The 27,520-nt window shown below is 41.5% G+C and overlaps 2 protein-coding genes across 2 annotated transcripts in view; both read left to right on the forward strand.

Moving 5' to 3' along the window:
- FAM120C (family with sequence similarity 120 member C) overlaps positions 1–20,002 on the forward strand; it is a 90,083-nt gene extending 70,081 nt beyond the window's left edge. Inside the window, exons 11-16 of the mRNA XM_069462945.1 lie at positions 9,263–9,377; positions 11,666–11,875; positions 13,091–13,292; positions 15,186–15,324; positions 15,714–15,771; positions 19,167–20,002. Of these exons, the coding sequence (XP_069319046.1) occupies positions 9,263–9,377; positions 11,666–11,875; positions 13,091–13,292; positions 15,186–15,324; positions 15,714–15,771; positions 19,167–19,421 (979 nt within the window). The 3' untranslated portion in view covers positions 19,422–20,002. The remainder of the gene's footprint in view (positions 1–9,262; positions 9,378–11,665; positions 11,876–13,090; positions 13,293–15,185; positions 15,325–15,713; positions 15,772–19,166) is intronic.
- Positions 20,003–25,378: 5,376 nt separating this feature from the next.
- LOC138378995 (N-myc proto-oncogene protein-like) lies at positions 25,379–27,354 on the forward strand. Its single transcript, XM_069464278.1, has 4 exons — positions 25,379–25,865; positions 26,028–26,192; positions 26,367–27,098; positions 27,206–27,354. The coding sequence occupies exons 1-4, from the start codon at positions 25,379–25,381 to the stop codon at positions 27,352–27,354; spliced, it is 1,533 nt and encodes a 510-aa protein (XP_069320379.1).
- The last annotated feature ends 166 nt before the right edge of the window (positions 27,355–27,520 follow it).

Genomic DNA, 27,520 nt, shown 5'->3' on the forward strand with positions numbered 1-27,520 from the left:
CATTAGGGAAATGCAAATTTAAACCACAGTGAAATACCACTTCACTCAGCTAGAATGATTATAATAAAAAAGACAATAACAAATCTTGGCAAGGATGTGGAAAGACTAGAATTCTCTTATACTGATTATGGGAACTTGAAGTGACATAATTACTTTAGAGATTAGTTTGGTATTTACTTAAAAGATTAAACATAAATGTATCATATGACTCATTTATTTCAGTCCTAGGTATCTATCCAAGACAATTTAAAGACTTGTACATGAATGTTCACAGAAGCATTATCATAATAGCCAAAAAATGGAAATAACTCAAATATCTATCAATTGGTAAATGGATAAACATAATGTGGTATGTCCATCAATGGAATATTATTTAACAATAAAATCAAACTACTCTTATAGGCCAGAGCATGAATCAACCTCAAAATCATGCTAAATGTTGATGAAAGAAATCCAAAAGGCCTAAATAAATGGAGAGTTTATGGACTAGAAGACTCACTATAGTAAACATGTCATTTCTCTCCAAATTTATCTAAAGGTTTAATGCAAGATTTTTTGCTTTAGATGAACTTATTGTATATCAAAAAGCACAAACTCTTACAATAGCTAAAATAAAAGTGGAAGAATCACTCTACCCAATATTGAGGCTTACTATGTAGCTAAAGTATTAGAGACAGTAATATATTTGCTAAGGAAAGGAATAAACACATAGATCAGTGGAACAAAATAAAATACCCAGAAATAGAACTACACAAATATGTTCAACTGATTTTTGTTTTTTTGAGACAGAGTCTCACTCTGTTGCCCGGGCTACAGTGCCGTGGTGTCGACCTAGCTCCCAGCAACCTCAAACTCCGAGGCTCAAGCAATCCTTCTGCCTCAGCCTCTCGAGTAGCTGGGACTACAGGCATGTGCCACCATGCCTGGCTAATTTTTTCTATATATTTTTAGTTGTCCAGCTAATTTCTTTCTATTTTTAGTAGAGGTCGGATCTCATTCTTTCTCAGGCTGGTCTCGAACTCCTGAGCTCAAACGATCCACCCGCCTCAGCCTCCCAATGTTCAACTGATTTTTGACAAAGATGCAGGAACAATTCACTAGACAAAGGGTAGCCTTTTCAACAAATGGTGCTGGAGCAATTGGACATCTATGGGCAAAAAAATGAACGTTGACCTAAACCTCAGACACTATATAGAAAATTAACTCAAAATACAAAACTATACAACTTTTAAGGGGAAAAAAATCATAGTAAATCTTCAAGATCTAGGGCTTGGCAAAGTGTTCTTAGACTTGTCACCAAACACACAGTGCATAAAATGGGAAATTGATAAATTGGACCTCATCAGAATTAAAAATATTTGCCCTTGAAAACCCCATGTAAGGCTGGGCATGGTGGCTCACACCTGTAATCCTAGCACTTTGGGAGGCCAAGGCGGGAGGATCGCTGGAGGTCAGGAGTTCGAGACCAGCCTGAACGAGAGAGAGATCCTGTCTCTACTGAAAAAAATAGAAAGAAATGATTTGGACAGCTAAAAATATATAGAGAAAAAAATTAGCCTGGCATGGTGGCGCATGCCTGTGGTCCCAGCTACTCGGGAGGCTGAGGCAGAAGGATCACTTGAGCCCAGGAGTTTGAGGTTGCTGTGAGCTAGGCTGACACCACAGCACTCTAGCCCGGGCAACAGAGCAAGACTCTATCTCAAAAAAAAAAAAAAAAAAAAAAAAGAAAGAAAGAAAAAGAAAACCCCATGTAAAGAAGATAAGAAGGTATGCTACAAACTGGGAAAAAATGTTTGCAAACCAAATGTCCAATAAAGGACTAGTATCTAAAATATATAAGGAACTGTCAAAACTCAACAGTAAGAAAAAGCCCCAATAATCCAATTAGAAAATGGTAAATGGGCAAAAGACATAAACAGACATTTTACTGAAAAGGATATACAACAGCAAATAAATGCATGAGAAGATGTTGAAAATCATTAGCCATTAGGGAAATGCAAATTAAAACCACAAAGACTTATCACTACACACCTTTCAGGATGGCTAATATAAGAAACAGTGATAAAACCCAGTGCTAGGGAGTATGTAGAGAAACTGGATCACCCATACATTAGTGATAGGAACGTAAAATAGGATAGCCACTTTGGAAAACAATTTAGCAGTTTCTTTAAAAACTATCATACAACCCAGCAATTGTACTCTTGGGCATTTACACCAGAGAAATGAAAATTTATGTCCCCACAGAAAACTGTTAATGAAGGTTCATAGCACCTTTATTCTTAATAGTGCCAAACTGGAAACAACCCAGATGTTTTTCAGTGGATGAATGGTTCATCTGTTGTACATACCATGGAATTCTACTCAGCAATAAAAAAACAGCAAACTATTGATTAAAAACAATGAATGAATCTCATGGGAATTATGCTAAGTAAAAAAAAAAAAAAAACCCCAATCTTAAAAGATTATATACTATGTGATTCCATTTATATGACATTGTTAAAATAGCAAAATTATGGAAATGGAGAACAAATTAGTGGTTGCGAGGGATTAGGAATGTGAGTGGAGTGGGGTAAGGAGATGGATGTGATTACAAAAGATAACTTGATGTCTCAGAGGGAAGTAGCTCTGATGACTACTCGCCCCTCCTCCCATAGATAGGGAAGGGTAAAATTGACAGGGGAGGGGGGATATGTAGTAAACAGAGTAGTCACCCCTCCTCCCATAGATAGGGAAGGGAAATATTGAGAGTGGGAAATAGGTGACAGAAGGAATGGCCTGAAAAAAAAAAAAAACCAGCAAAAATATTTTCTGTCTCTTTAACACATCCCACACTCCTTTTTGAGAACTAAATCCTGCATCCCTGCCTGGGGCAGTGGTTGGGAGGGGCAGGGTAAGTCTTTTGTTATTTGTGCTAAAGGAGATGGCTCAACCCTAGCCTGGTAAAGGGAGGTCCTGGGGGGAGGTCACTGGATTAAAAACTCTGTATTTCTGCTTATTGGGAGGATGATGGCATTTCAGACAGGAGTCTACATTCACCTCCTTTGCTGGCAAAGTAATAAAATGTTTCTTTCCTTCCTCCCCGCCTCCCCCCCAAAAAGTAACTTGATGGATCCTCGTAGTGATGGGACTGTTCTATATCTTGACTGGATCAATGTCAGTATCCTGGCTGTGATATTGTACTACAGTTGTGCAAGATATTACCATTAGGAAAACTTGGTAAAGTATTCAAGGGATCTCCCTTTTATTTCCTTACAACTGCATGTGAATCTACAATAATATCAAAATAAAAAAGTTTAATTAAAACAAAAATTATGCTAAGGAAAGAAGCCAGACAGAAAAGACCACGTATTTTATTATTCCATTTATATGAAATGTCCAGAACAGACAAATCTATAGAGATAGAAAGTAGGTTAGTGATTGCCTTAGGTGGGAATGACAAATGACTGCACGTGGTCATGAGAGATCTTTTGGGAGCAGTGCAAATGTTCTAAAAACTCAATTGTAGTGATAGTTGTACAACTCTGTAAATTTGCTAAAAATTATTGAATTGTGATAGATTTATAATGGATGAATTTTATGGTATGTAAATTAGACCTCAGTAAAGCTTTTTAGGATAAGTTTCTGTGTATTATAAAATTATTCTAAGTAGGCCAGGCGTGGTGGCTCACGCCTGTAATTGTAGCACTTTGGGAGGCTGAGGCAGGAGGACTGCTTGAGACCAGGAGTTCGAGACCAGCCTGAGCAAGAGTGAGACCCAAATAAAATACAATTAGAAAAAATTATTCCAAAATAAAAAGTTTATTTTAAAAGTGAGTAGTGTTAAAGAAAAAAATGAAGATAGCCCTACCTCAAAAAAGTGAAGATTATTAATAAAAAGGTGAAGATCAATAACTGACTATATTTTTGTGCCAAAATACATGAAATTTAAAAAAAAAATCACAAAGTGGAGAAATATTTGCAACAGTTAGGACACTGTGTTAATGTTCTCAATACATAAAATCTTAAATACCAGAACTCCAAATGGGTAAATGACATTCTCTTCAGACCCATTTGCTTATAAGAAACAGAGGCCACTCTAGTTATATTAAATATATAATAGGTAGTCTCCTAGTCGTGCAAGGACAAAAAAAGTGGTACACATAGGGAATGGTCCTGGAAAGGCAGAAACAGACACTTCCCACTCTCTCGTGGGCCTGCGTAGGTAGCTCTTTCCGTACATGTTTGATTGGTGTCTGCATCTCTTAGCTCACATTCTCAAAACGTGGATTGGCAAGCCATGGATTGGTTTGACTTGGGCTGTCCATCACTTGTCTAAATAGCTGTCAGTACTATAAAGATATGGCTTTACATTATCTGAGAAAGAGGTATAGACAGAACAGACAAATTAACTAATGTGTCTATGATAGACATAGACTAGTCATAGAAGTAAGTGAGTGTTTGGAAAAATACGCATCTTCACCCTTAGCAATCAAAGAAACAAATTTAGGCCTGGCATGTGATAGGTCACGCTTGTAATACTAGCACTCTGGGAAGCTGAGGTGGGAGGATTGCTTCAGGCCAGGAGTTTGAGACCAGCCTGAGCAACATAGCAAGACTCCATCTCTGCAAAAAAAAAAAAAAAATAGAAAAATTAGTGGGGCATGGTGGTGCATGCCTGTAGTCCCAGCTACTTGAAAGTCTGAGGCAGAAAGATTGCTTGAGACCAGGGGTTTGAGCTATGATGATGCCACTGCACTCTAGCCCAAGCAACAGAGTGAGATCCCATCTCAAAAAAAAAAAAAAAAAAAAAAGAAAGAAAGAAAGAAAGAAAAAGAAACATTTAAATATGAGGGACTTATTTTTGTCCATTAAATCATCAAATATTAACAATAACAATCCATGCTGACATACTGCTGGGAAATAGGGTATAAATTGGGTCTGGAAACTAGTCTGTAAAACACTTTTGCTATATGTATTAAGGACCTTCAAAATGGACATAACCTATGACCTAATGATTCCACTAATAGGAATCTATCCTAAGGGAATGAATGATCAGATATAGACAAGATTTAATATGTGACTATCTTTGTAGTATTATTTATAATGAAAGAAAAAGTATAAATAGTAAATTATAGGAATGTTTAAGTAAATTAATATATATCCACATAGTGAACATGCAGTCATTAAAAATCATGTTTTTGGGCTGGGCACAGTGGCTCACACCTATAATCCTAGCACTCTGGTAGACTGAGGCAGAAGGATCGCTTGAGGTTGGTCAGGAGTTTGAGATGAGCCTGAGCAAGAGGGAGACCTTGTCTCTACCCAAAATAGAGAAAATTAGCCAGGCATGGTGGCACGTGCCTATGGTCCCTCCTACTCAGGAGGCTGAGGGAGGACAAATTGCTTGAGCCCAGGAGTTTGAGGTTGCGGTGAGCTATGATGATGCCACTGCACTCTATCTAGCCCAAGCGACAGAGTGAGACCCTGTCTCAAAAGAAAAGAAAAAAAAAAAGAAGAAAAAAGAAAGAAAAGCAAGTCACAATGCCCTGTATATGAAAGAGAAAATTGAGAATTGAGATGTTAGGAAGAAGCCAAAATCATAACAACATTTACAGTGGTTCTATCTGAATAGTAAGATTATGAATTATTTCGTTTTTTATTTTTCATTTTCTTTACACTTTTTTGCTTTTTTGACATTTTTATGAATAAGAATGAACTTGAACTTTTGTAATATACTTTCATATGTAGCATAAATTTATAAATGTTACTTAAAAGATGTGGAATAAAAGGGAGACTACCAAAAATATTAAAGCATATTTAAAATTTAAATCAGTATGGTACTGGTGTGAGAAATAAACATAGGAAAATAGGGTAGAAACAGACCTTTGTATGTATGAGAATTTAATACATGATGAAAGGAGGACTTCACCAAATCTTAAAGGAAGGATTATACTGTAATTGGTTCAGTTTCAAATGGTAACGAAGAGTGCCTGCTGAGTGCTTTTATGTGTTTCTCTTCTTTACTTATTTTACTTGCCTTTTGAGATGTAGGTAGTATCATCCCCATTCTAGATATGAGCAAACTAAATCCCCTAGAGGTTAAAGCAATTGCCCAGAGTCACATAGAAAAGGAGTAGTGGAACCTAGATTAGAACCAAGGATGTCAGCCTCCAAGTTTGTATTCTTTGTCACTACATTCTACGTATATAAAGTTCCTAGCAAGGTGTCTAAAATATCAGAGGCCTTTAGTAAATGTTCTTCATGTGCATAACTTATAGTTTGCTGCATATATTAGAATATATAATGCTCATATATAGTATTATAATAATATAACTGCTACTAATAATAAAAATGTTATATTGTCATTGAGATTGAGGAAGTTCCTTGGGAAATAAGTAACACTATAGTTTTTCCAGAGAAAATCCACACTGGAGTTATATAATTCCAAAAATCACACATGATAAGCATCACTAAATATTGGTTGATTTAGTAATTATTATTATTTTCTGCTGCCCCATTTCTGAGCCTATTACTCCTCTGACTCATTGGACCATACACTCAGTCTCATAATTCATTCAAGACTAGTTGAATAGCAGTGCTGGTCCAAAAATGGAGCTAATATTTCCTTTCGAATGTCCTGACTTTGGCGCATTTGTTTAGCAAACATTTATTGAGCACTCACTCTCCCACACACTATATTAAGATAAGGGTGACATTTAAAATTACAAATTAACATTAAAGTATAAACCATACAAAAATCTCCAATCCCTAGGAAATTAAATGTCCCCTCTTCTGTGGAGCCTATTGTGATTCTCCCAGGTAAATTCAGTCGCTCTCTCAGAGCACCCATAACAATCTGTTCAAACTCATAAAATCACACCCTTGTGTTGTATTAGTCTTTCTGTAGCTTGCCTGTATCCCACACTTGACTCTTTTAAGAGCTCCTTTAGGTCAGGTTTTCTTGCACAGTGGTCAGAATTTGACTGGTACAATTCTGCTTTGGAGGATGTGTTTTTGTTGAGTTTTGTTTTGTTTTTTGTTTGACATGACCTGATTGATGCATCCAATCACTCCTCCAATAAGTATTTGCTGATATCTATTCTATGCCAGGTACTACTCTAGATAGTTCATAATATGTTGAGCCTAAGAAATATTGATTTATAGAAATGCCCCATATATTTTTAGAGACAGAAATGCTTTAAGAAGTCTGGAAAGGCTTTGCCCTAAAAGAAAATGTAAACGTTAGTTCACATATCAAAAGCTGCCTCGCCTGAGGAGGGCGTCTCAATGGTCAGTAGTAATCTGGTTATAGCTCTCACCTGTTTTGAAAGACAAAGACATGGGAGATGAGAGCTGATCAAACAGATATGCTGAGAGCTGATCTTAAGATATGCTGCCCGAGCCTTGCCCGAGGGGGGCCCAGACGGAACCATGGGGTTAAAGTAAATAGCATAAGGCACAGCTCATATTCACTTCTAAAATCTCTGTTCTAATACACAATTACCAGAGCTAGGATGTGTCTATTTTTGCTAAAGTAATAGCCTTATCATAAAACTTAGAAGTTTGCCCTAAGAAGATTTTATCATTCATTGTTCACCTAGATAGAGTTAAAGGATCTGTAATAGCCTTTTAGAAGGCTTTGACCCTAAACCAAACTACCTCTTATTATGTAAATCTTGTTGCCCTTGGCAACCAAAAACCTGTACCTGTGCTGTAAATATCCATGTAAAACTTCAATCTGGGTTGCATTTCCGTGGGAAGAGATGCTTTCTTTATCTTTATCCTTGCTTTATCTATCTTCATAAATCTTTATAGACTATATCTTTGGCTGTGTGTATTATTTTTTTCTGTTTCCTACTATTTTTTCATCCTTTGCGACGACCCCTGTCTGAGGGACCCGAACTTTTGCTGGGAGCGTAGCTAACTCCCCACAATAATAAATAAGAAATAATGACGACAAACAAGGGGAAACAAGTAAGGTCCTAGACCTCATGGGAATTCACATGGGCACTTGAAAAGAATATATTAAATAAAAAAAAAGTAAAAAAAAAAGAATATATTAAATATTTTCTTTGTACAAAGTCAATCAAGCATTTAAACCTTATTTATTATATTAATATTATTCGAATCTTCTGTGGCTTCAAACTTATTTTAGGTATATTTTACATGTCATAGCTTGACAGTGGTATATTAAAGTCTCCCACTCTAATTGCATTTGTTTTCTTCTTCTATTTTTGCTTTATATTTTGCCAACAAAATAAGATGGAAAGGTTAAAAATGAAAGAATGGGCAAAGGGCTCATTGTCTTGTGGGCCTTCAGAGAGCTAAGGACATAGACTTTGTACTGATGTATTTTTTTAATCTTTCTCTCTCCCTCTCTCCCCTGCCCCCCATCTCCTCCCCCTTCCTCTTTCTGCATTCTCAGTATCTAGAACAGTAAGGCATAGTCAATTCAATTCAAGTATTCATCAATGTCATCTAGCCATATGCCCAAGCCAGAATTCTAAGTCTTAGACTCTTTCCTTTTCTTCACTCTCTTCCCATAAATTCCACGACCAGGTCCTATGGATTTATCTCCTTAATAGCTCTCATCTTTGTCCCCTGTTCTCCTCCATCCCCTCAGCCTTTGTTCAGTTCTTCTTTGGCCACAGATTGCTGTAGTCACCTCCCAAATGATATCCATGCCTTGTCTCTTCCCCTCTGAGCCAATCAATATCACTCTGCTGGTTAAATGTTTTCCTACAATGCAGTGTGAAGGTCCAAATGCTTTAATCCTGGGTTTGAGACTTTTCAGGATCTGGCCTACTTTCTGATCTCACCTCCTGTCGCTCCAAACATGCTTAGCTTCAGCAATATAGGAATCATCACGCTGAACCATAGCTCCATTCCTTCACACATACTCTTCCCTTAACCTAGAATATCCTTTCCTCATCTTTTGTCCCACTAAAGTCTATGAGCCATCTGAAACTGAGCTCCCGCTGACTTCTTTCAGGATGTGCTCACTCACCCTTATAGTCGTGGCCCTCTTCTGTGCTCTCATAGCACCCTGTGTGTTCTTCTATCTTGGTACTTAACATATTGTCCTGTCATTGTTGATGTACATGCCTGTCTCCTCTACCACTCAGACCGCAGGTAACCAAAGCAGAGATTCTTTTTATTTCATTCCGTTGGAATTGCCAAAACCTAGACTAGAGTGTGGCTCATAATAGGTTCTTAGCTAGTAAGTGTTTTTGATGTGAATAAATGTACTTTTGTGGCCTAATCAATGCTTTTATTTTTCTAGGTACATGGTTCAGTGGCCTGGTGGCCGAATCCTGCACCGCCATGAGCTAGACACCTTCCTTGCACAGGCAGTGTCTACCCAGCTTTACGAACCAGATCAACTCCAAGAACTCAAGGTGATTTGAACCACCCTCATTTAAATTATTTCTTTTATGAGCTTATAGCTCTACTTTAGGCCTTTTTTTCCTGGAGCTGGGGAGAAGAGTAAGTTCTGCATGTAAGTGTTTGATTTAATTTAACCAAATATTTATGTCTATTATTAAAACCACGAGGTGCCTGCTACATTGCTCCCATACTGATACATGGGAATGGACAGAAAAGATAGATGCTGTGCAAGGCAAATAAATCATGGCCCATAGACCATGGTAAGGTTTCTAACTCCTACAAGATACAGTACAGGGAACTTATCCTGGTATCCTCTGCTTGTCTGAGTAAATGTCTACTCCCCCTTTTAATAATAGGTATTGGAAATTAGGAGGAAGTATAGAAAAACGTAAGGAAGAAAATCCACCCACTGAAGGCAGTAGAACATAGTAGTATATAAGATAGCTTCTGAAGCTAGGCTGCCTTAAGTTTGAATCCTGGCTTCATTACCTCCTAGCTATGTGACCTTGGGCAGGTTACTTGTCTAGCTTCAGTTTCCTTACTTGTAGGATTATGAGGATGTTAAGCAAAATAATCTGTAAAAAAAGAACAGTTTCTGACTTATTTTAAGTACCCAGTACTCAATAAATATAGCTATTAGTGCAGAACACCCCTCCCCTGACTTCACTACCCATGCTCTTTTGAGGCCTTAAGGTAAAGGAGAAGACCAAGTTCAATAAGACTTGCAAAATTTTAATTTAAATGAGGTCAACTAAGGGAAAGATGAAAGAGTATAAGACAGTGAGTGGTTCCTATTTGCAGTAAATGTAGTATCGCTTGGTCCTAGAGCAGCTGCTAATGCTAGTACACACCTAGGAGAGGTGCAAATAGTTCCACTTTTCCTGTTAAAGCCATCTTCTAACACACCAACTTGAAATAACCACTGTGGAAATTTTCTTCCAGTCTTTATCATGCACTTTTATGTAGTTGCGATATTATTTATGTAATTGTATATTATGTTTTTTCATTTAACATAGCACATGTTTTCTATGTCTTAACAAATTTTAGTAGGCCAGGCACGGTGCTCACGCCTGTAATCCTAGCATTCTGGGAGGCTGAGGCAAGAGGATCTCTTGTGGTTAGGAGTTTGAGATCAGCCTGAGCAAGAGCGAGACCCCGTCTCTACTAAAAATAGAAAAAATTAGCCAGCCAACTAAAAATAGAAACAAAAAATTAGCCAGGCATGGTGGTGAGTGCCTGTAGTCCCAGCTCCTTGGGAGGCTGAGGCAGGATGATTTCTTGAGCCCAGGAGTTTGAGGTTGCTGTGAGGTAGGCTGACGCCACAGCACTCTAGCCTGGGCAACAGAGCGAGACTCTGTCTCAAAAAAAAAAAAATTTTAGTAAATAATACTTTATCATATGGATATATTATTTAATTATTATAATGTTGGTGATTTAGATTATTTTCAGTTTTCCCTATTATGCATAATGTTATAATTAACATCTTTATGCATAGAGCTTTATTCATATCTCTATTTCTATAGAATAAATTCTTTTTTTTTTTTTTTTTTTTTTTTTTTTGAGACAGAGTCTCACTCTGTTGCCCGGGCTAGAGTGAGTGCCGTGGCGTCAGCCTAGCTCACAGCAACCTCAAACTCCTGGGCTTAAGCGATCCTACTGCCTCAGCCTCCCAAGTAGCTGGGACTACAGGCATGCGCCACCATGCCTGGCTAGTTTTTTCTGTATAGATTTTTAGCTGTCCAAATCATTTCTTTCTATTTTTAGTAGAGACAGGGTCTGGCTCTTGCTCAGGCTGGTCTTGAACTCCTGACCTCGAGTGATCCACCCGCCTCGGCCTCCCAGAGTGCTAGGATTACAGGCGTGAGCCACCGCGCCCGGCCTAGAATAAATTCTTAAAAGTAGAAATTCTGAGTCAACAAATCTGAACATTTTCAAGGTTCTTGACACATATTGTTTAATTGTAATATACATTCCTCACCAGATTTATATGAGCTCCTGTTTATTTCACTGCATCTGCATCAGCATTGAGTATTCTTTCAGTCTTTACTTTTTTAATTTTTTCTAATTTGATAGGCAAAAATTAAAGGTATCTCAAGCAGGTATCTTTTTAATATTGTGATGAGTACCTTTCAAATCATCTCATGGAAAGACATGGATAAAAGCTGCTTGTGCACTCAAATGTCTATATTGAAGGGCAACATGTTCAAATTTAACTGGAAGAATCAGCATGACAGGAATAAGAGTAAATGTTATTAACAGTAGTTTCTTAGTAGTAATTTTTCCTCTGTGATGATTTCAGATTGAGAAACTGGATGCCCGAGGGATCCAGCTTGCTGCCCTCTTCATGAGTGGGGTCGACACAGCTCTGTTCGCTAATGATGCCTGTGGCCAGCCAGTCCCTTGGGAGCACTGCTGCCCCTGGATTTACTTCGATGGCAAGCTGTTTCAGAGCAAGCTAATTAAAGCAGGCCGAGAACGAGTATCCCTGGTTGAGCTCTGTGATGGCCAGGTACCAGCATGTTGGGTAGCTGCTAAGGGCCAGCTCTGATTTGCTGTGGAGATGAATGAGCAAGGAGGGGAAAAGAGCAGAGACATTGGGGAGGGAGGGAGTAAAAGTAGGAGAATGTGTCTGACCTGAACTTAACTTAGTCGACAGTGGTCCCAAAGGCCCATAGTCTGGTATGTACATGTTATAAAATCATATGTTAGAAAGTTTTTTTATGAGCTTGAAATTTTCTTATCCCTTTTCTTACTCCAAGTATTTCTTCCCCATGGAATACTCAGGTATACTATATGCCTTTCCTCTAACTTAAGAGTAAAGGAATTCATTTCCTTTATTTACAAAACCTGTAAGTCCCTTTTACAAATGATGATATTTTTTGTAAAGGACTATATTTGGAACTAGAAGAGGACAGTAAAGTAGATGACAGAGTAGAAGCAGAGGACTTTTTAAAATGAAACCTTGGGAAAGATGAGAGAAGGCAAGGGAAAGGAAATCTTACTCCTTTATCCATTTTCTGGGGAATGAACTGAGGGACTAGAACAGAGGTCAGCAAACTACCCAGCCTACCTCCTGTTTTTCGTGATACAGTGCACCCCCTGTTTTTGTAAATAACATTTTATTGGAACACAGCCACATTCATTCACACATACTCTCTGTGACTACGTTCATGCTACGATGGCAGAGTGGAGTAAGTGTGACAGACATTATGGCCTACAAAGCCTAAACTATTTACTGTCTGTCCCTTTTCAGGAGTTTGCTGACCTCTAGACTAGAGGTATGGGCTTATCCTGGACAGAGCTCAGGGTCTCCGATCCTGAGTATGGGGGAGAAAGCTAAAAGACTTTGTATTTGTGAGATTTTTGTTCTCTGTTTTACGTAATTCTGTTACCTCTCCTTTAAAAAAATGTCCCAGCCCAATGCTGGCCATGTAATAGACCATTAGTAAATCCTTATTGTTATATTTATCTTCCTTGACTTAGTCAATGTACCTCACAAGCCTTGGTCAGAGCTAACATGATGTCATGTGGAGAGTGGGCGTTTTAGCGCCAGATAGGCTTCCTGAGTGTGTAGCCTTAAACCATTTAACTATAGGCCTCAATTCCTTAATGGAAATAGAATTGTGAGACTGTACCTAGATTGCTCAGTACAATACTTTGCCTGAAACATGGGAGAAGTTCAAAAAGTGGCAGCTGCTATTATTATTCTGCTCCTCATTTGAAGGCTGACCTGGCAACCAAAGTGGAAAAGATGAGACAGAGTATCCTTGAAGGAGTCAACATGAATCATCCACCGCCTTCTGCTCTACTTCCATCACCTACTTTTGTGCCTCCCATGGTGCCCTCTCTCTACCCTGTTTCACTTTATTCCCGAGCCATGGGCTCCATGCCACCTCCTCCTCAAGGAAGGAGCCGGGGCTTTGCAGGTCAGTACCTAAGAATGAGGTATTTGCCATCCTCGATTTATTTCATAACAACCCATCCAGAAATTATTGCCAGATACAGAAGCAACAGTGTCACATATATCTTATAATCATTTATTAATACTTTCTGTGCTGTGTAGTGGTAGTGTGAAGAGCAGATTATATACATTTTGACTTCCCAGACCACTCTCCATAGAGGTGGTTGGTCCTTAGGGATTTGACTCTCACCAACCAAACTCATGAAGTGATTGATGGGGAAACCAGAAGCTACTTTATTACTTTTGAGAACTATAACTCATATGAACTGAATCTTCATGATTGCTGTTAGCTCATTGCTTCTGCTATAGGCAGATGCACATAGGAGCTTGCAGAAAGAGCAATGGGAGTAAACGGCCCGTGTTGGCAAATGACGATAGCTTGATGTACCCATTTCCACTCTGGGGGTAGACCTGACACATTTCCCTTCCTTCAGCTCTAGAAGCATGGAGAGAAATAAGTCACTGACCATGCCCCCAAAGGATTGCAGTTTAGTGAGGAAAACAAATACACACAAACACATACATAAATACATACATACATACATATGTATAAATTGTGGGGACACCTGAGCTACCACTTAACCATGAATAGATAGTCATGCTTAGGTAGCTCAGACACTTATCCTGATAATTCAAACGTGTCCCTGGTGAAACAGGATATTTTAATGGGGACATTTTAACATGAAATAGCAAGATTCTGTGATTGGGTAAGGGTGTCATTTCTGTGGTTGAAGGTCTGTTGTCTATTGCTCTTTGCTTTAAAAATAATAAAGCTGGAAGTTGAAGTTAGTTTTTTAGTGTCATAAAATTCACTATGGGTGTTTAGCTCAAGGCTGGGCTTAGACTAGCAGCATGAAAGTCTGCTCTGGTAACTCCCTGTTCAGTCAGGTAATGATCAAGTCTTACATCCAGGGAGCGAGCCATTTCATCCCTTTCAGATGACTTTATAGATCCCTTCTGTGATTCTTTGTGTGTTGATTCTATTATGTAAATCTCAGAAGACAGCCTTAATCAAGGCCAAGTTCTCGAGAGGTCACCAATGCGTCAGCTACCAGTGATGCTTTGTCTCCAGTTACCAGTGGTTCATGAGGAGCCTCTGCCTTCTGAAAGGCCACAGAAGGATCCCCAAATGCAAGTGTTTCTTGTCCCTCTTAGGAATGGCTATCACCCCAGTTCCTTGGACTCTAAATTTTTATATAAGCAAAGAGTTCTTTGCTAACAACCCGCTAAATGAGTTAAGGATTATTAACATTTGGTTTCTTTCCATAAACTAAAACTAAAGGCCTACTAGGACTCCTTATTCTATGAACGCTTATTTTTGTGCTTAATTACAAAACTCGACTGTGTTTGTAGGCTTACACACATAGTTGGAATTTCCTCTGTTTTAAGGAACCATCATGCCATCTTGTCTTGAATTGGTTCTGGTTTCTACCTGTTCTTGCTTTTTAATTATAAATTACTATTAGTTTCATTATTTTTTGTTTAATTTGATTGTTTGGCTAGTCATACAGTGTATAGTGATGCATATTTGTATCAAAAGTGGTTTTGGCCTATAATTTCCCATAACTAGATTTTAAGACATTTATTATCTTGACAAATACTGAATTTCTACTATATGCCAGAGTCGGTAGTTAAAAAATTAATCACCCACACCCCATTTACTAAAGTAGGTATGTACAGATCTTCAAACTCCTCCCCCTAAATTCACTTCAATCATAACCCCTTATTGTTATCACAGAATCTTTTCTCAGAGAGAAATGAAAATAAGAAGAATAGGTAGGCTGTAGGATCTTTTGTTCCACCTCTTGTCCTACCTTGTACTTACCATTCATTACTGATATTCTTCCTCTCTTGCCAGGTCTCCATCCAATCCCACCTCAAGGAGGAAAACTAGAAATTGCTGGGATGGTTGTGGGCCAGTGGGCGGGCAGCAGATCGTCTAGGGGCCGAGGATCCTTTGGCATGCAAGTGGTTTCTGTCGGTGGGCCAGGAAAGGGGTATGTATTCAAATAGGTTGGTATGAACTAGTATCAATCAAGGTGCCCTTGGGAAAATGCCCAGCCATTGAATCCTTCTATTAAGGTAATAGGCATTAACTAACTTTCCCTTTTTAAAGCCAGTTTTCAGTTTAGTTTAGCAAACGTAAAAAAAATGCCCTGCCTTGATAAAAGAATTTCTGCCCTAGAGGAGGACATGGGACACAGAACAATTCAGTTCAGTATCATGTAGAAATGGCAGAGATAGAAGGTTACAGTGATAACAGAGGAAGGACATCTAACTTAAGAGGGTCAAACTTTCTAGAGGAGATGAATAGCTAACCAAGTGAAAATGAGGATGTAGGCTTTATATGTTTCTCATGGTCACTTTTTCTCCCACTTGCTTAAAGGCATGGAAAAGAACAGACTGGCAGAGGATCCAAAGGACACAAAAAAGGAAATAAACAAGTAAGTACTCTTTTGAGATTATCTCACTTCTGTTTGAAGCCTCTTGCCTTTTCAGCTACATTGCAAGAGATCAGATCAGGCATGGAAACTTGAGCTGCTCAGGGGAGCTTCACTGCTTCTCCAGGCATTTGACTTCGTTCTCCCACTCCCTAATGGTCTAGTGACGGTTAGCCTGCCCAGAGCTGTTCCCACAGGGCTGCAGTTTTATCCTTTTCCCTGAGTGAGGCTACAAGATAGAAACCAGGTGCTGTGTCCTGAAGACCTATACCTAGCATAGTATGTGCTACATGCAGCCAGGAAGGAGCCAGAGTGAAACTAACAGTGAGATTGCCTACAGCCTGCCTGAGTTTCTGAGGAGCCACCAGAGACGCTTGGAAAATTGGGCTTTTGCCTTTGCTCAATATGAGCGGGGGGAGCATCACCATTCTGCTTATTCTTCGTGACTCGGAAAGGTCTTAAATTTTCTTATAATCTATGCCTTGAATTATATTACGGTTCCCACTGGTCCTCATTAGACACACCCCCTGTCCCCACCCCAAATACAGACTATGTGGACCTAGTCTTGTAGTGATCCACATTCTTATACTGCACTCAAACCACTGGGCTCATAGTATAGCAACAACCATTTCTTGAGTACCTACTTTCTACCAAGCACCCTCTAGGCATTTTACATGCAGTCTCTAATCCTAGGCAATTTTGTCATCAGCTCTCAATCTTAAATTTGCTCTCCTGTATACAGCCAGTCCTCACTGTATCTATGTTACCCACCATTATCTAATGTTTTCTCAAAGAAGATAAATTTGCTCTAATGGTATTTTAAGCCAAAAATGGAACTATAATGGTAAGTCCCCCACACAAAGCATTTTATAATGCACTCCAAAGCTAGAGGGCAGTGCCTTTGTCCTTTTTTCAAAGCTTCTCAGCTTTTTCTAGAAGCTGCTCAGTAAGGGTAAAAAGGATTGCACCTAGGAGGAAAGTTAGTCCACCCAGGTAGTTTCCCATAAAATGGTACAGCCTTGGTGAATTCATGGCTCAATAGATTCAGGGTCTGATCATCAGGCATACAGTCTGAAAAACCTGATATTTCTGGTACAATAAGAGTAGATCCATCTCAGTGACTGACTCACACTAATCAAGATCACAGAAATAGCTATGTGGATATGGCTAAGGGGGAGGGGAGAGGAAGGGAGTAAGAGAAAAAGTACTGATTTATGATAAGAAGAAATTAAGAAGAAATAATCACTGTAATATATTGTACACTTATTCTTCTCCAATCATTTTTTTTTTTACTAGTCAAGTGCAGTAGTGAGAAGGGGGGAAAGAGTAGAATAAGTTCTATCTGTAACTGACTGTGAACAATCAACTGAGATAACTACCTTCAAACCAACCTCTATGTATGAGTTCATTGAAACCACATAAATACCTTGTGAGGTATTTATTATTCCCTATTTTAAACAGGAGGAAACTGAGGCTCAGAAGAATGAAGCATCTTGCCCCAAATTATCCGTCAAGTCATTATCAGAGTTGACATTCTAACCAGAGCTAACTGGTTCCAAAGCCCTGTGTTGTGCTGATTGCAATACAGTTTAACGTCTCTAATTGTTAGAGGCAAGAATCAGACTCAAGTCTGGCTGACTTTTTGCACGTACTCTAAACCATTACTGCTGGAACTTTCTTTCTCTAAGGGCAAGCTGTAAGAGATGCCATAGTATCAGAAGTTTGCTTGGGGGCATGGAATCAGAACAATGATACTAGCTAGCATGTATTGAGTTCTTACAGTGTGCCAAACACAACATGTTCTAAGTGTTCTACATGGACCGTCTCACTTGAATTCTTACCGGAACCTATGTAGTATAGTAGATACTCTTATTCTCTCTATTTTACAGATGAGGAAAGAAACAGAAAACAAGGAGTGGTAGGTGATATTAAATTTCTCTTAGCTGAGATTGCTGCTGATGCTATTGTCTACTCTATGGGTAACCTGGCCAAGGAAATCCTCATGTTGACTTTGATTTTAGCTAAGGCATCTTCCCTGGACAGAGATACTGCTGACTTCCTTGTTGACTTTCCTTTTTCTATTTAGTCACCCTTTTTCAGAGTATGAGAAAATTAATTGTTCCAGTTTATTATATCTGCTTACATTGTAGTCCTGTCTTCCTGGGCTTATTCCTAGGCCATTAGAGTTTTATATGTTCTTAAATTCTTAAGTCACTTATTTGTAGTGTTTTGATTTCTTTATTGACTCCTTCAGGTGGCTAATTCTATCCATTGTGTGAATGTTTTCTTGCTTCATCTTGTTTCCAGGTTCTTGGGCAACACTTCATAGTAGCCCCCGTGTTGTACAGACTTTGGAGCCAAATGATCTAGCTTTGAATCTGGCTCTGCCACTTACCAGTTCAGTGACCTTGGGCAAATTACCTAGCCTCTCTGTGCCCTAGTTTCCTCATCCTTAAAATTAGAGAAATTGGTATCTACCTTGCAGGGTTGTTGTGAGGATTAAATTAAAGTCATTTTACTTCTTTGAGCCTCAGTTGTCTTATCTGTAAAAGGAACAACAGAGGATGTAGCATGTCCAACGACTTAGTAGTCAAAAGCTATTATTATTCCTAACAACATTCATTGAGAGCCAGTACTACACTGTAGAGTTATAGAGTTCATATCATTAGCACTAGCAGTCACATTCTTGGTATTAAAAGAAAAACAAGCTGGATGTGGTGGTGGCGCATGCCTGTAGTCCCAGCTACTCAGGAGGCTGAGGCAGGAGGATCGCTTGAGCCCAGGAGCTTGAGGCTGCAGTGAGTTATGATCACACCACGGCACTACAGCCTGGGCAGCAGAGTGGACCATGTCTCTAAAAAAAAAAAAAAAATTAAAAACCAAACCAAAACAACAACAAAAAAGAAAAACAGGTGATTATTTTTAGTTATGAAGGATTCTGTGCAATGTTGCACATAGATCTCTTATGTTTCTTTCCTTTCACTTATACACCTACATCGGACTTTAGAGGCTGACCCACCAGGAATGGAATCCTAGCCCTATGACTTTCTATTTAGGTGCCCTTGAGCAAGTTACTTTAATCTTTCTGAGCTTCAGTTTCCTCATCTGTGAATGGGGCATCATAAGATCTACCATTTAGGGTCCCTATAAGTATTAGAAAAACGTAAAGCTTTGTGAACGGTAGCTGTGTCATTGCCATTGAATTATAGTTGGGTCCATCTGCTGTCACCATAAATTCTCAGGACAGTATCAGAATAGACTAGGTATCAACAAGCTTTAGGTTTTCTGGTGTTTTTGAAGAACTGAAGCAGCTTCCTCAGGCTGGCTTATGAACATGCTTAGGAAGGATCAGCCAGTTTGAAATTACCATTTCCACTGAGTATCTCTGTTTTTGACAGAGCTCTTCAGATGGAGTCTCTAAATCCCTGGAGCTTCATCAAGGTCGATCTCGCTCACAGGTAAACGGAAACAATGGCACATTGATCAAGGAAGAGAAGAGTGATCATCGTCTTCCAGTCCCATCACAATGTGCCTTATCCAGAGACAGCAACGTGTGTAATAATGGTAACCGCTACCTCCCTATGAAGAATGGGGAGAAGAACCGCTTACAGGAGCAAAAGCTAGAAACTGTGGCACAACGGAAAGAGGAATGACACACTGAAGATGGCTTCACCAGATCAGGAAGATGGGAAAACCTGTACTTTTCTGATTCTAGGCCCAAGTTAGAGGAGAATATAACCGCTCACCCTAGATTTATCCAGTATTTGGATGGGATATCTTATTGTATCCATCCTTTCCCCTTCCCTATCTTTTTCTGGGCTTCCAGACTTTGTGGTCTGCTTATGGGGAAGTTCTGGTCAAAGATCAATGGCAACAAGACTAGCTCCTATTCTCAAATTCAAGATATTCTCTTTATCTCCCCTGGGAGCCTAGTAAGGTAGTAACTGTCAGAAATTGGATGTCATCACGTAAGGTCTCATAGAAAAGTTCCAGCTTTGGTTTTCTGAGTATTTATCACCATATTCATTTGCATATTTACGTGATGAACCTTCGGGATTGTGGGGACAGCTGTCTGTGGCTTCCTGACTTGTTTTTTTCTCTATGAAGTGGTAGGGCCATGATATATCATCAGTATCCACCTCCTCCTCACTCTTTCTCCCAGCCCACCTACCCCAGGATTTTGTACCACCACCTCTAGCTCTGGCCTGACAATCAGATAGGTAGATGTTTTCAGGAAAGTAAGGTAGTATTGGTTATTTTATTTTATTTTATTATTTTATACACTTAAGAAACTACCAATGGCCTTTGTACTGGGGGATTCAAGTGAGTCAGAAAAGTACTAGGCAGATTTTTCCTGCCTCTCAACCAGTCATTGTTTGTAAAATAGAAGATGTGGTGCGGTTCTCCTACTCCTTACTGCCCACACCCTGAAAGGGTTGGAATCAATGTAGTGAAATTGAAGTACGAAAGGGACTCAAAAGACTGTGTGTGTGTATGTATGTGCGTGTGTATGTTTATGGGTGTGTGTGTGGGTGTATATATGAATATGTGAATCTCTCTATATGCATACACATACCCTTTATATAAAGAGACAGATCTATTTATCTATACATATTTTATATATATATATGTGTATGTATGTGTGTGTGTGTGTACATATGTATATGTATACACATACATACATACATACATACATGGTGATGTCCCAGAGGATTTACTGAATTTCCCAGAAATGCTTCCACTGCTATGGAGTGGTGGGTTTCAAAAGACCACACTTTAAATCTGAAATCCTTACTAAGTCACAGCCCATCACAATTATAAGAAGACGGGCTACTCTAAATCAGACAAAAAGTACTTTCCAGAGATCGCCTGTTCAGAACAACAAACACTTAGGTTGTTATAAGCATAATCTCGAACAGAACCCTCACATCCCATATGGTGAAAACAGGAGGTTGGAATGGGATTGGGAAGAGTTGGGCATTTCCTTATGAAGGTTTGGAGAGAAAAGGGGGAATGGGAGGTTACTACCATTTATTTGAAAGGGCTTTCAGCCAGTTTGGAGGAAATCTCTTCTGGAACTCCAGGGTCAAATTGGTTTCAAGATAGAACTAATTGACATGAATCCCTGAAGGGGAGAGGACTAGAATTGGAAAGATGGGATAGGGAAATGTGAGGAAATTGACAATTTGATTTTACATGCCTAGATTGTTTCATTTGTTCATTGACATTCTGACTACCGGATCTTTTCATTTGCTTTGCAAGGAAGACTTCAGAGGACTCTGGCCTGGGCCTTGAGACATATTCTGTAAAAGATTCTCAGCCCCCTGTGTGGCCAGTATCTGCCCAGGATAAAGAGGCTGTTCCTCCTTGCTGGAGTTAATCTTGAGACAACCTTGCGTTTCCAGTTTCCTTCCTTGGGCAGCCTAAATATGAAGGATGGAAACATGGTTTGCAACAAATTAGCATGGTGTCTTCATTCAGGAATTGAGGTTTCTAGCCTCACCCACCTCCTGTTGGGCTTTGTGATATTCTTGCCCAAGAAGTACCATTTCTACTAGAATACAACTGACTAAACTTCTAGCAGGGTTCTCTCTTTCTGAAAAACCCCATACACCTTAATCCACTGCAGGTCCTTGGTGATTTTTTCCCAGACAACCAGGAGGCTGTTTGCTCACTGGCCGCCTATAATGACCTTATCATGGGAAATTGAAATCAGTCTCAGACTATTTAATCCTAGTCTGGCCCAGTTTAAGAGAACCCACAATTTACAGGGAGAGGGAGCCCTGGAATGCCTTGCTCCCTGGCTAGATACTTCTTACATAAACCAAAGGATGACAAGAGTGTATACCTAGATAGATACAAACAAAAACAAAGTATACAGAAACTTCCTCTTTGGAATCAGCTCCCCTAATTTGGTCCCCCTTCTTCTCTTGGATCTACCCAACCTTTCATAACATCTTGAAGGTTAGGATTCTATATCCAGTAAAAGAGGGAATTAGTAGTAAATTTACATGGCTTGGAATTTTCTTTATGGAGCCACAGAGGGATGAATCCTTTGGAGCTCTGAAAGTAACCAGAGTCACTGAGCTGCGAGATATATATATCCGTTTTCTAGTAGGAAGTACTTGGAGTTAATTGGTAAGGTATTTTTTTCAGTTGCTGTTTCTGTGCATCTTTATCTGACACAATCAGATGACAGTATTGTTAACTCTCACAGCATTAAGAAGATTTCTTATTTTGTAGGAATTTACTGTGAGAAGTAAAATTGCTGCTTTAACAGGGATGATTCCAGTTTACTAAAGCTGGATGATTCCACCTTGCTTTTCTCCCTTCTACACACCTTTACTTTCCCCTAGCCTGGCCCAGGGTGAAACAAGTGGTTCACCTCCAATCTTGACTTTTATTTGGATTCAGCATTTTGGGTTTGGAAACTTACAAGAAAGAACTATAAATGGCCATATTCCTAGATTTTAATTTATCTGACAAAATATACAACTTAAAAGCCAGAAAACGTTAAGGTTCATTACTGGGAGATGAACTTTTTTCTAGTTGTAAGACAAATTGGGGAAGGTGGGGTCTGATCTTTATTGTGTCACTTCAAGAGACTGTCATCTTTCACGTGAGGTTCCATTTCTGACAGTGATGTGGCCTCTCTTGAACAAAGTCATATGGGAACCCCCAAAAATGACCCCTTTACCTTATAGGGCCACAAGCAAAAACACCCTGGTTGTGTATAGCCACTGATCCCCAAGGACTCGCAGTTCTTGATTTCTGCTGATGTGTCTTGGGGTTATAACTCCTTATCCTTATTCAGTGGCCAGTCTGGTCTGGACCAGGCCTGAGAAACTTATGCTCACTCGTATCATTTTCATTCTGAGCCAGTAGGACTTCGGATAGACTTAAAAGCCCAAGAAGTGGTACTTGCTTTGGCTAGTGACATTTGATTTTTGTCTCCATCTTGATTTTCTGACATTTTTGGCCAAGTCACACTAACTTTTTTTGATCACTAAGAAAAACAGCCCACAAGGTATTAGGGAGGGTAGTTAAGGTGGAGGGTGGGGGGCAGGAATGCTTATGTAGGGTAGAAAGAAAGTGGGGGTAGCTGTTTGGCTGTGGTGATTCAGTCCTTTGGAACCTTAGAAGGCTCCTGTGGGCATGTAAATGCTACCATTTCAGCTTCTAAGACCCCTCCCCCTTTGAAATGACAATACAAGTAGACCACAGTTTAAAGTAGTTAGTATAATTCTACTAAGGTTTAATCATTATACTTGTTCACTTCCTGGTGCATATTTGCTAAATATGCTTGGGGTTTGGGGTTGGGGCGTGAGTTTTCACTGTTCCATTGTGTGTCACCCTGTATTTTTCTTCCTCCTGTGACTTTGGCATCTTCTTTGACTTTCTATTTTCTTTTCCTTTGGCTTATTGCAGTAGCCTGCTGGTGCAGGTAGAGAGCTCAGTGTGCCTACTCCCCTATTACTGCTAATTATCTTCAATATTGTCAGAGGTTATTTTGATGTTCTAAGAAAATAATGTAATTTTTTACAAAATCATCTTTTCCAAGTTAAAAATAGTAAAACATCCCCTGTGCTAGGGTGCCCATTTCAGCTTTTGACATTGCCCATTATAGATGCTTTTTTTGTCTATGTTGGTAGTAACTAATGACTAGTGAATTTTCATGTAAATGAAGCAAATTAAATATTTCATTTTATTAATCTCTCATAACCCTGCCAAATCTGATGACTTTTTATTTTAATTACTTCCCAGAAGGCACTTCCCCTCCTACCTTTTATTCTATTCTGTTCTATTTTTAGAATAACACACTAGGTAAAGAAACTTTAACTGCAAGGAATCAGTGATTTTTAGTGCTCCCTGATAATGTTAATGACAAAAGTAAGAAATTCTTTCATTGTTTTTTCCTGTGTTACTATCTTCTCTCCTGTGCTCTTGACAGTGTGTTTAGTGGATGGATAATATGTATTTCTCTTTCCCACTCCCAGATTCCAAATACCCTGCCTTTTTGGCCCACCTCACCACAAAAGCTCCATAGTTTATTAATGTAAGTTTGAATGGATGCTTCTTTGGGGAAACTGCAGGAGTTAATGGAAGTGTTTCAGAAAGGAATGAGAATGTTTCAGGAGTTGTTCTGTGATGGAAATTGGTCTGTTGTTCTGTTAATGCTGATGGAAAGAAACTTACAGTGCTTAATAAAAATCTATTCTTTTAGTAAAAAAAAATTGTGAAATAATTTTGGGTGTGTAAAGTTTGATTTCTTCTCCCATCTCTGGATCCCTTTCTGCAAATGAGGGATATACTTGTCTTAATCCAGAGTGTTACACATAGATTTCGAAGTTCATTTGTAGAATATCAGGACAAGAGACCCAGTACAAGAATCATCAAAAGGAAGAACATATTTAGCTTCCTGGTTAACATCTTTATTTGGATGTGGTTTTTTTTTGTTTTTTGTTTTTTTTTTTTTTTGAGTCAGAGTCTCGCTCTGTTGCCCGGGCTAGAGTGAGTGCCGTGGTGTCAGCCTAGCTCACAGCAACCTCAAACTCCTGGGCTTAAGCGATCCTACTGCCTCAGCCTCCCGAGTAGCTGGGACTACAGGCATGCGCCACCATGCCCGGCTAATTTTTTCTATATATGTTTTTAGTTGTCCATATAATTTCTTTCTATTTTTAGTAGAGACGGGGTCTCGCTCTTGCTCAGGCTGGTCTCGAACTCCTGACCTCGAGCAATCCACCCGCCTCGGTCTCCCAGAGTGCTAGGATTACAGGCGTGAGCCACCACGCCCGGCCTATTTGGATGTTTTAAAGGCACTTTTGTCTTGTCTTGGCATTTCCCAAACTGAACCCATCCTTTCTTTTTTTTGAGACAGAGTCTCACTCTGTCACCCAGGTTAGAGTGCCGTGGCGTCAGCCTATCTCACAGCAACCTCAAACTCCTGGACTCAAGCGAGCCTCCTGCCTCAGCCTCCCAAGTAGCTGGGACTACAGGCATGTGCTACCACGCCCAGCTAATTTTTCTATTTTTAGTAGAGATGGGGTCTCCCTCTCGCTCAGGCTGGTCTCAGACTCCTGAGCTCAAGCGATCCTCCCACCTTGGCCTCCCAGAGTGCTAGGATTACAGATGTGAGCCACCATGCCCGGCCCAAAAACATGATTTTTAATGACTGCATGTTCATTATGTGGATATATCAATTTATTTAAACATTCCTGTAATTTACTATTTATACTTTTTCTTTTATCATAAATAATACTACAAAGATAGAGCCTGTGACAGTCATCTGTCTGGACGCGCTGGGTGGATGCGGGGGCGGGGGGCTCCTGGGAACTGGGTTGGAGCCCAGCGAGCACTAGCCAGGCGCAAGCAAGCGCACACAGACTGCAGCCACCTGAGGCCCTCCCACCCCCCACCCCCCGCCCCCCGCCCCCAGGGCCACCCGGAGATACCCGAGCAGAATCGCCTCTGGAATCCTAACAGTGGGCGGGAGTGTTGGAGGTTGACGCCGGCCCCCGCCTTCCACGCCCCCCACGGGAAGGAAGCGCCCCCAGTATTAAAACGAGCCGAGCGGAAAGAAGTTTGCAATCGCCAGCCAGGAGGCGAGCTGATGCCGAGCTGCTCTGCGTCCACCATGCCGGGGATGACCTGCAAGAACCCAGACCTCGAGTTTGCTTCCCTGCAGCCCTGCTTCTACCCGGACGAAGACGACTTCTACTTTGGCGGCCCCGACTCGACCCACCTAGGGAAGGACATCTGGAAGAAGTTTGAGCTGCTGCCCACGCCTCCGCTGTCGCCCGGCCGCTGCTTCATGGAGCCCAGCCCACAATCCTCATACTGGACCACCAAGATGGTGCTGACCGATCAGGACATGTGGGGCAGCCCAGCCGAGGAGGACGCATTCGGCTTGGGGGGACTGGGCGGCCTCACCCCCAACCCAGTCATCCTCCAGGACTGCATGTGGAGCGGCTTCTCAGCCCGCGACAAGCTGGGGCTCACGGTGAGCGAGAAGCTGCAGCACGGCCGCGGGCCGCCGGCCACCGGCTCTGCCGGCTCCGCCGCCCCGACCCCGGGAGCGGGCGCCGCCAGCCCTGCAGGTCGCGGGCACCGCGGGGCTGCGGGAGCCGGCCGCCCCGGGGCCGCCCTGCCCGCCGAATACGTGTTTCCCGCCGTGGTCTTCCCCTTCCCGGTGAACAAGCGGGAGCCGGCGCCCGCGCCCGCCGCCCCGACCCCGGGAACGGGCGCCGCCAGCCCTGCAGGTCGCGGGCACCGCGGGGCTGCGGGAGCCGGCCGCCCCGGGGCTGCCCTGCCCGCCGAGCTGGCCCACCCGGCAGCCCAATGCGTGGATCCCGCCAAGGTCTTCCCCTTCCCGGTGAACAAGCGGGAGCCCGCACCCGCCGCCCCGGCCAGTGCCCCGGCGGCGGGCGCTGCGGTCGCCTTGGGGGCGAGTGCGGCCGCCCCAGCCGCGGGCGCTGCGGTCGCCTTGGGGGCGAGTGCGGCCGCCCCAGCCGCGGGCGCTGCGGTCGCCTTGGGGGCGAGTGCGGCCGCCCCAGCCGCGGGCGCTGCGGTCGCCTTGGGGGCGAGTGCGGCCGCCCCAGCCGCGGGCGCTGCGGTCGCCTTGGGGGCGAGTGCGGCCGCCCCAGCCGGGGCCCCAGTGGCCGCCCCTCCACGCGCAGGCGGCCGCCCGGCCAGCGGCAGCGACCATAAGGCCCTCAGCACTTCCGGAGAGGACAGTCTGAGCGGCTCAGATGATGAAGATGACGAAGAGGAAGACGAAACGGAGGAAATTGATGTGGTCACCGTGGAGAAGCGGCGCTCGTCCTCCAACAGCGAGGCTGTCACCACGCGTCCCGAGAATGCAGCGTTGGGCCCTGGGGGGGCTCAGTCCAGAAAACTAATCCGGAAACGATGCCTGCCCATCCACCAGCGGCAGCACAACTATGCCGCCCCGTCGCCCGATGAGGAGAGCGAGGATGCACCGCCCCAAAAGAAGATTAAGAATAAGGTGTCCCAAAGTCGTCGCCGCAAGAGCATCATCCTCCCAGAAGGTATGAGCTCGAGTCCCCTCAACTCTGACTCGGAGGAAAACAAACGTCGCCTCTACCACAGCATCCTGGAGCGCAAGCGCCGCGACCACCTGCGGTCCAGCTTCCTCACGCTCAGGGACCACGTGCCGGAGTTGGTGAACAACGAGAAGGCCTCCAAGGCGGTCATTTTGAATAAGGCCACTGAGTATGTCCATTCCCTTCAGGTCGAAAAGCAGGAGCTTTTGCGGAAAAAGGAAAAATTGCAGGCAAGACAGCAGCAGTTGCTAAGGAAAATTGAGTGGAGTTGCTCAATGCTTCTCAAAACTGGACAATCACTGCCACTTTGCACATTTTGATTTTTCTTTTTAACAAACATTGTGTTGACATTAAGAATGTTGGTTTACTTTCAGATCGGTCCCCTGTCGAGTTTGGCCCTGGGTGGGAAGCAGGACCACCCAAGTGGGGTTCTGCCAGGACCTGGAGAGCCTGCGTCTCCTCCACCTCACCTCCGGGACAGGGATGGGAGTTCATTACAGTTGGGAGCCTCTGGGGCTGTTGAATTCACCTTGTTTGTTCCAAGTTATAAACAACAGAAAGTCATTCCTTCTTTTAAAATGGTGCTTATGGCCAGCAGTATTACTACGTAGACCTTGCACATGTTGTTTTTGTTTTGCATATTTTAAAAATTTCTTAACTTGTTTATTTCTCTTTAGAAATAGCAGTTT

The sequence above is a fragment of the Eulemur rufifrons genome, chromosome 30 (assembly GCF_041146395.1).
Source record: "Eulemur rufifrons isolate Redbay chromosome 30, OSU_ERuf_1, whole genome shotgun sequence".
In the NCBI taxonomy this organism is placed as follows: domain Eukaryota; kingdom Metazoa; phylum Chordata; class Mammalia; order Primates; family Lemuridae; genus Eulemur; species Eulemur rufifrons.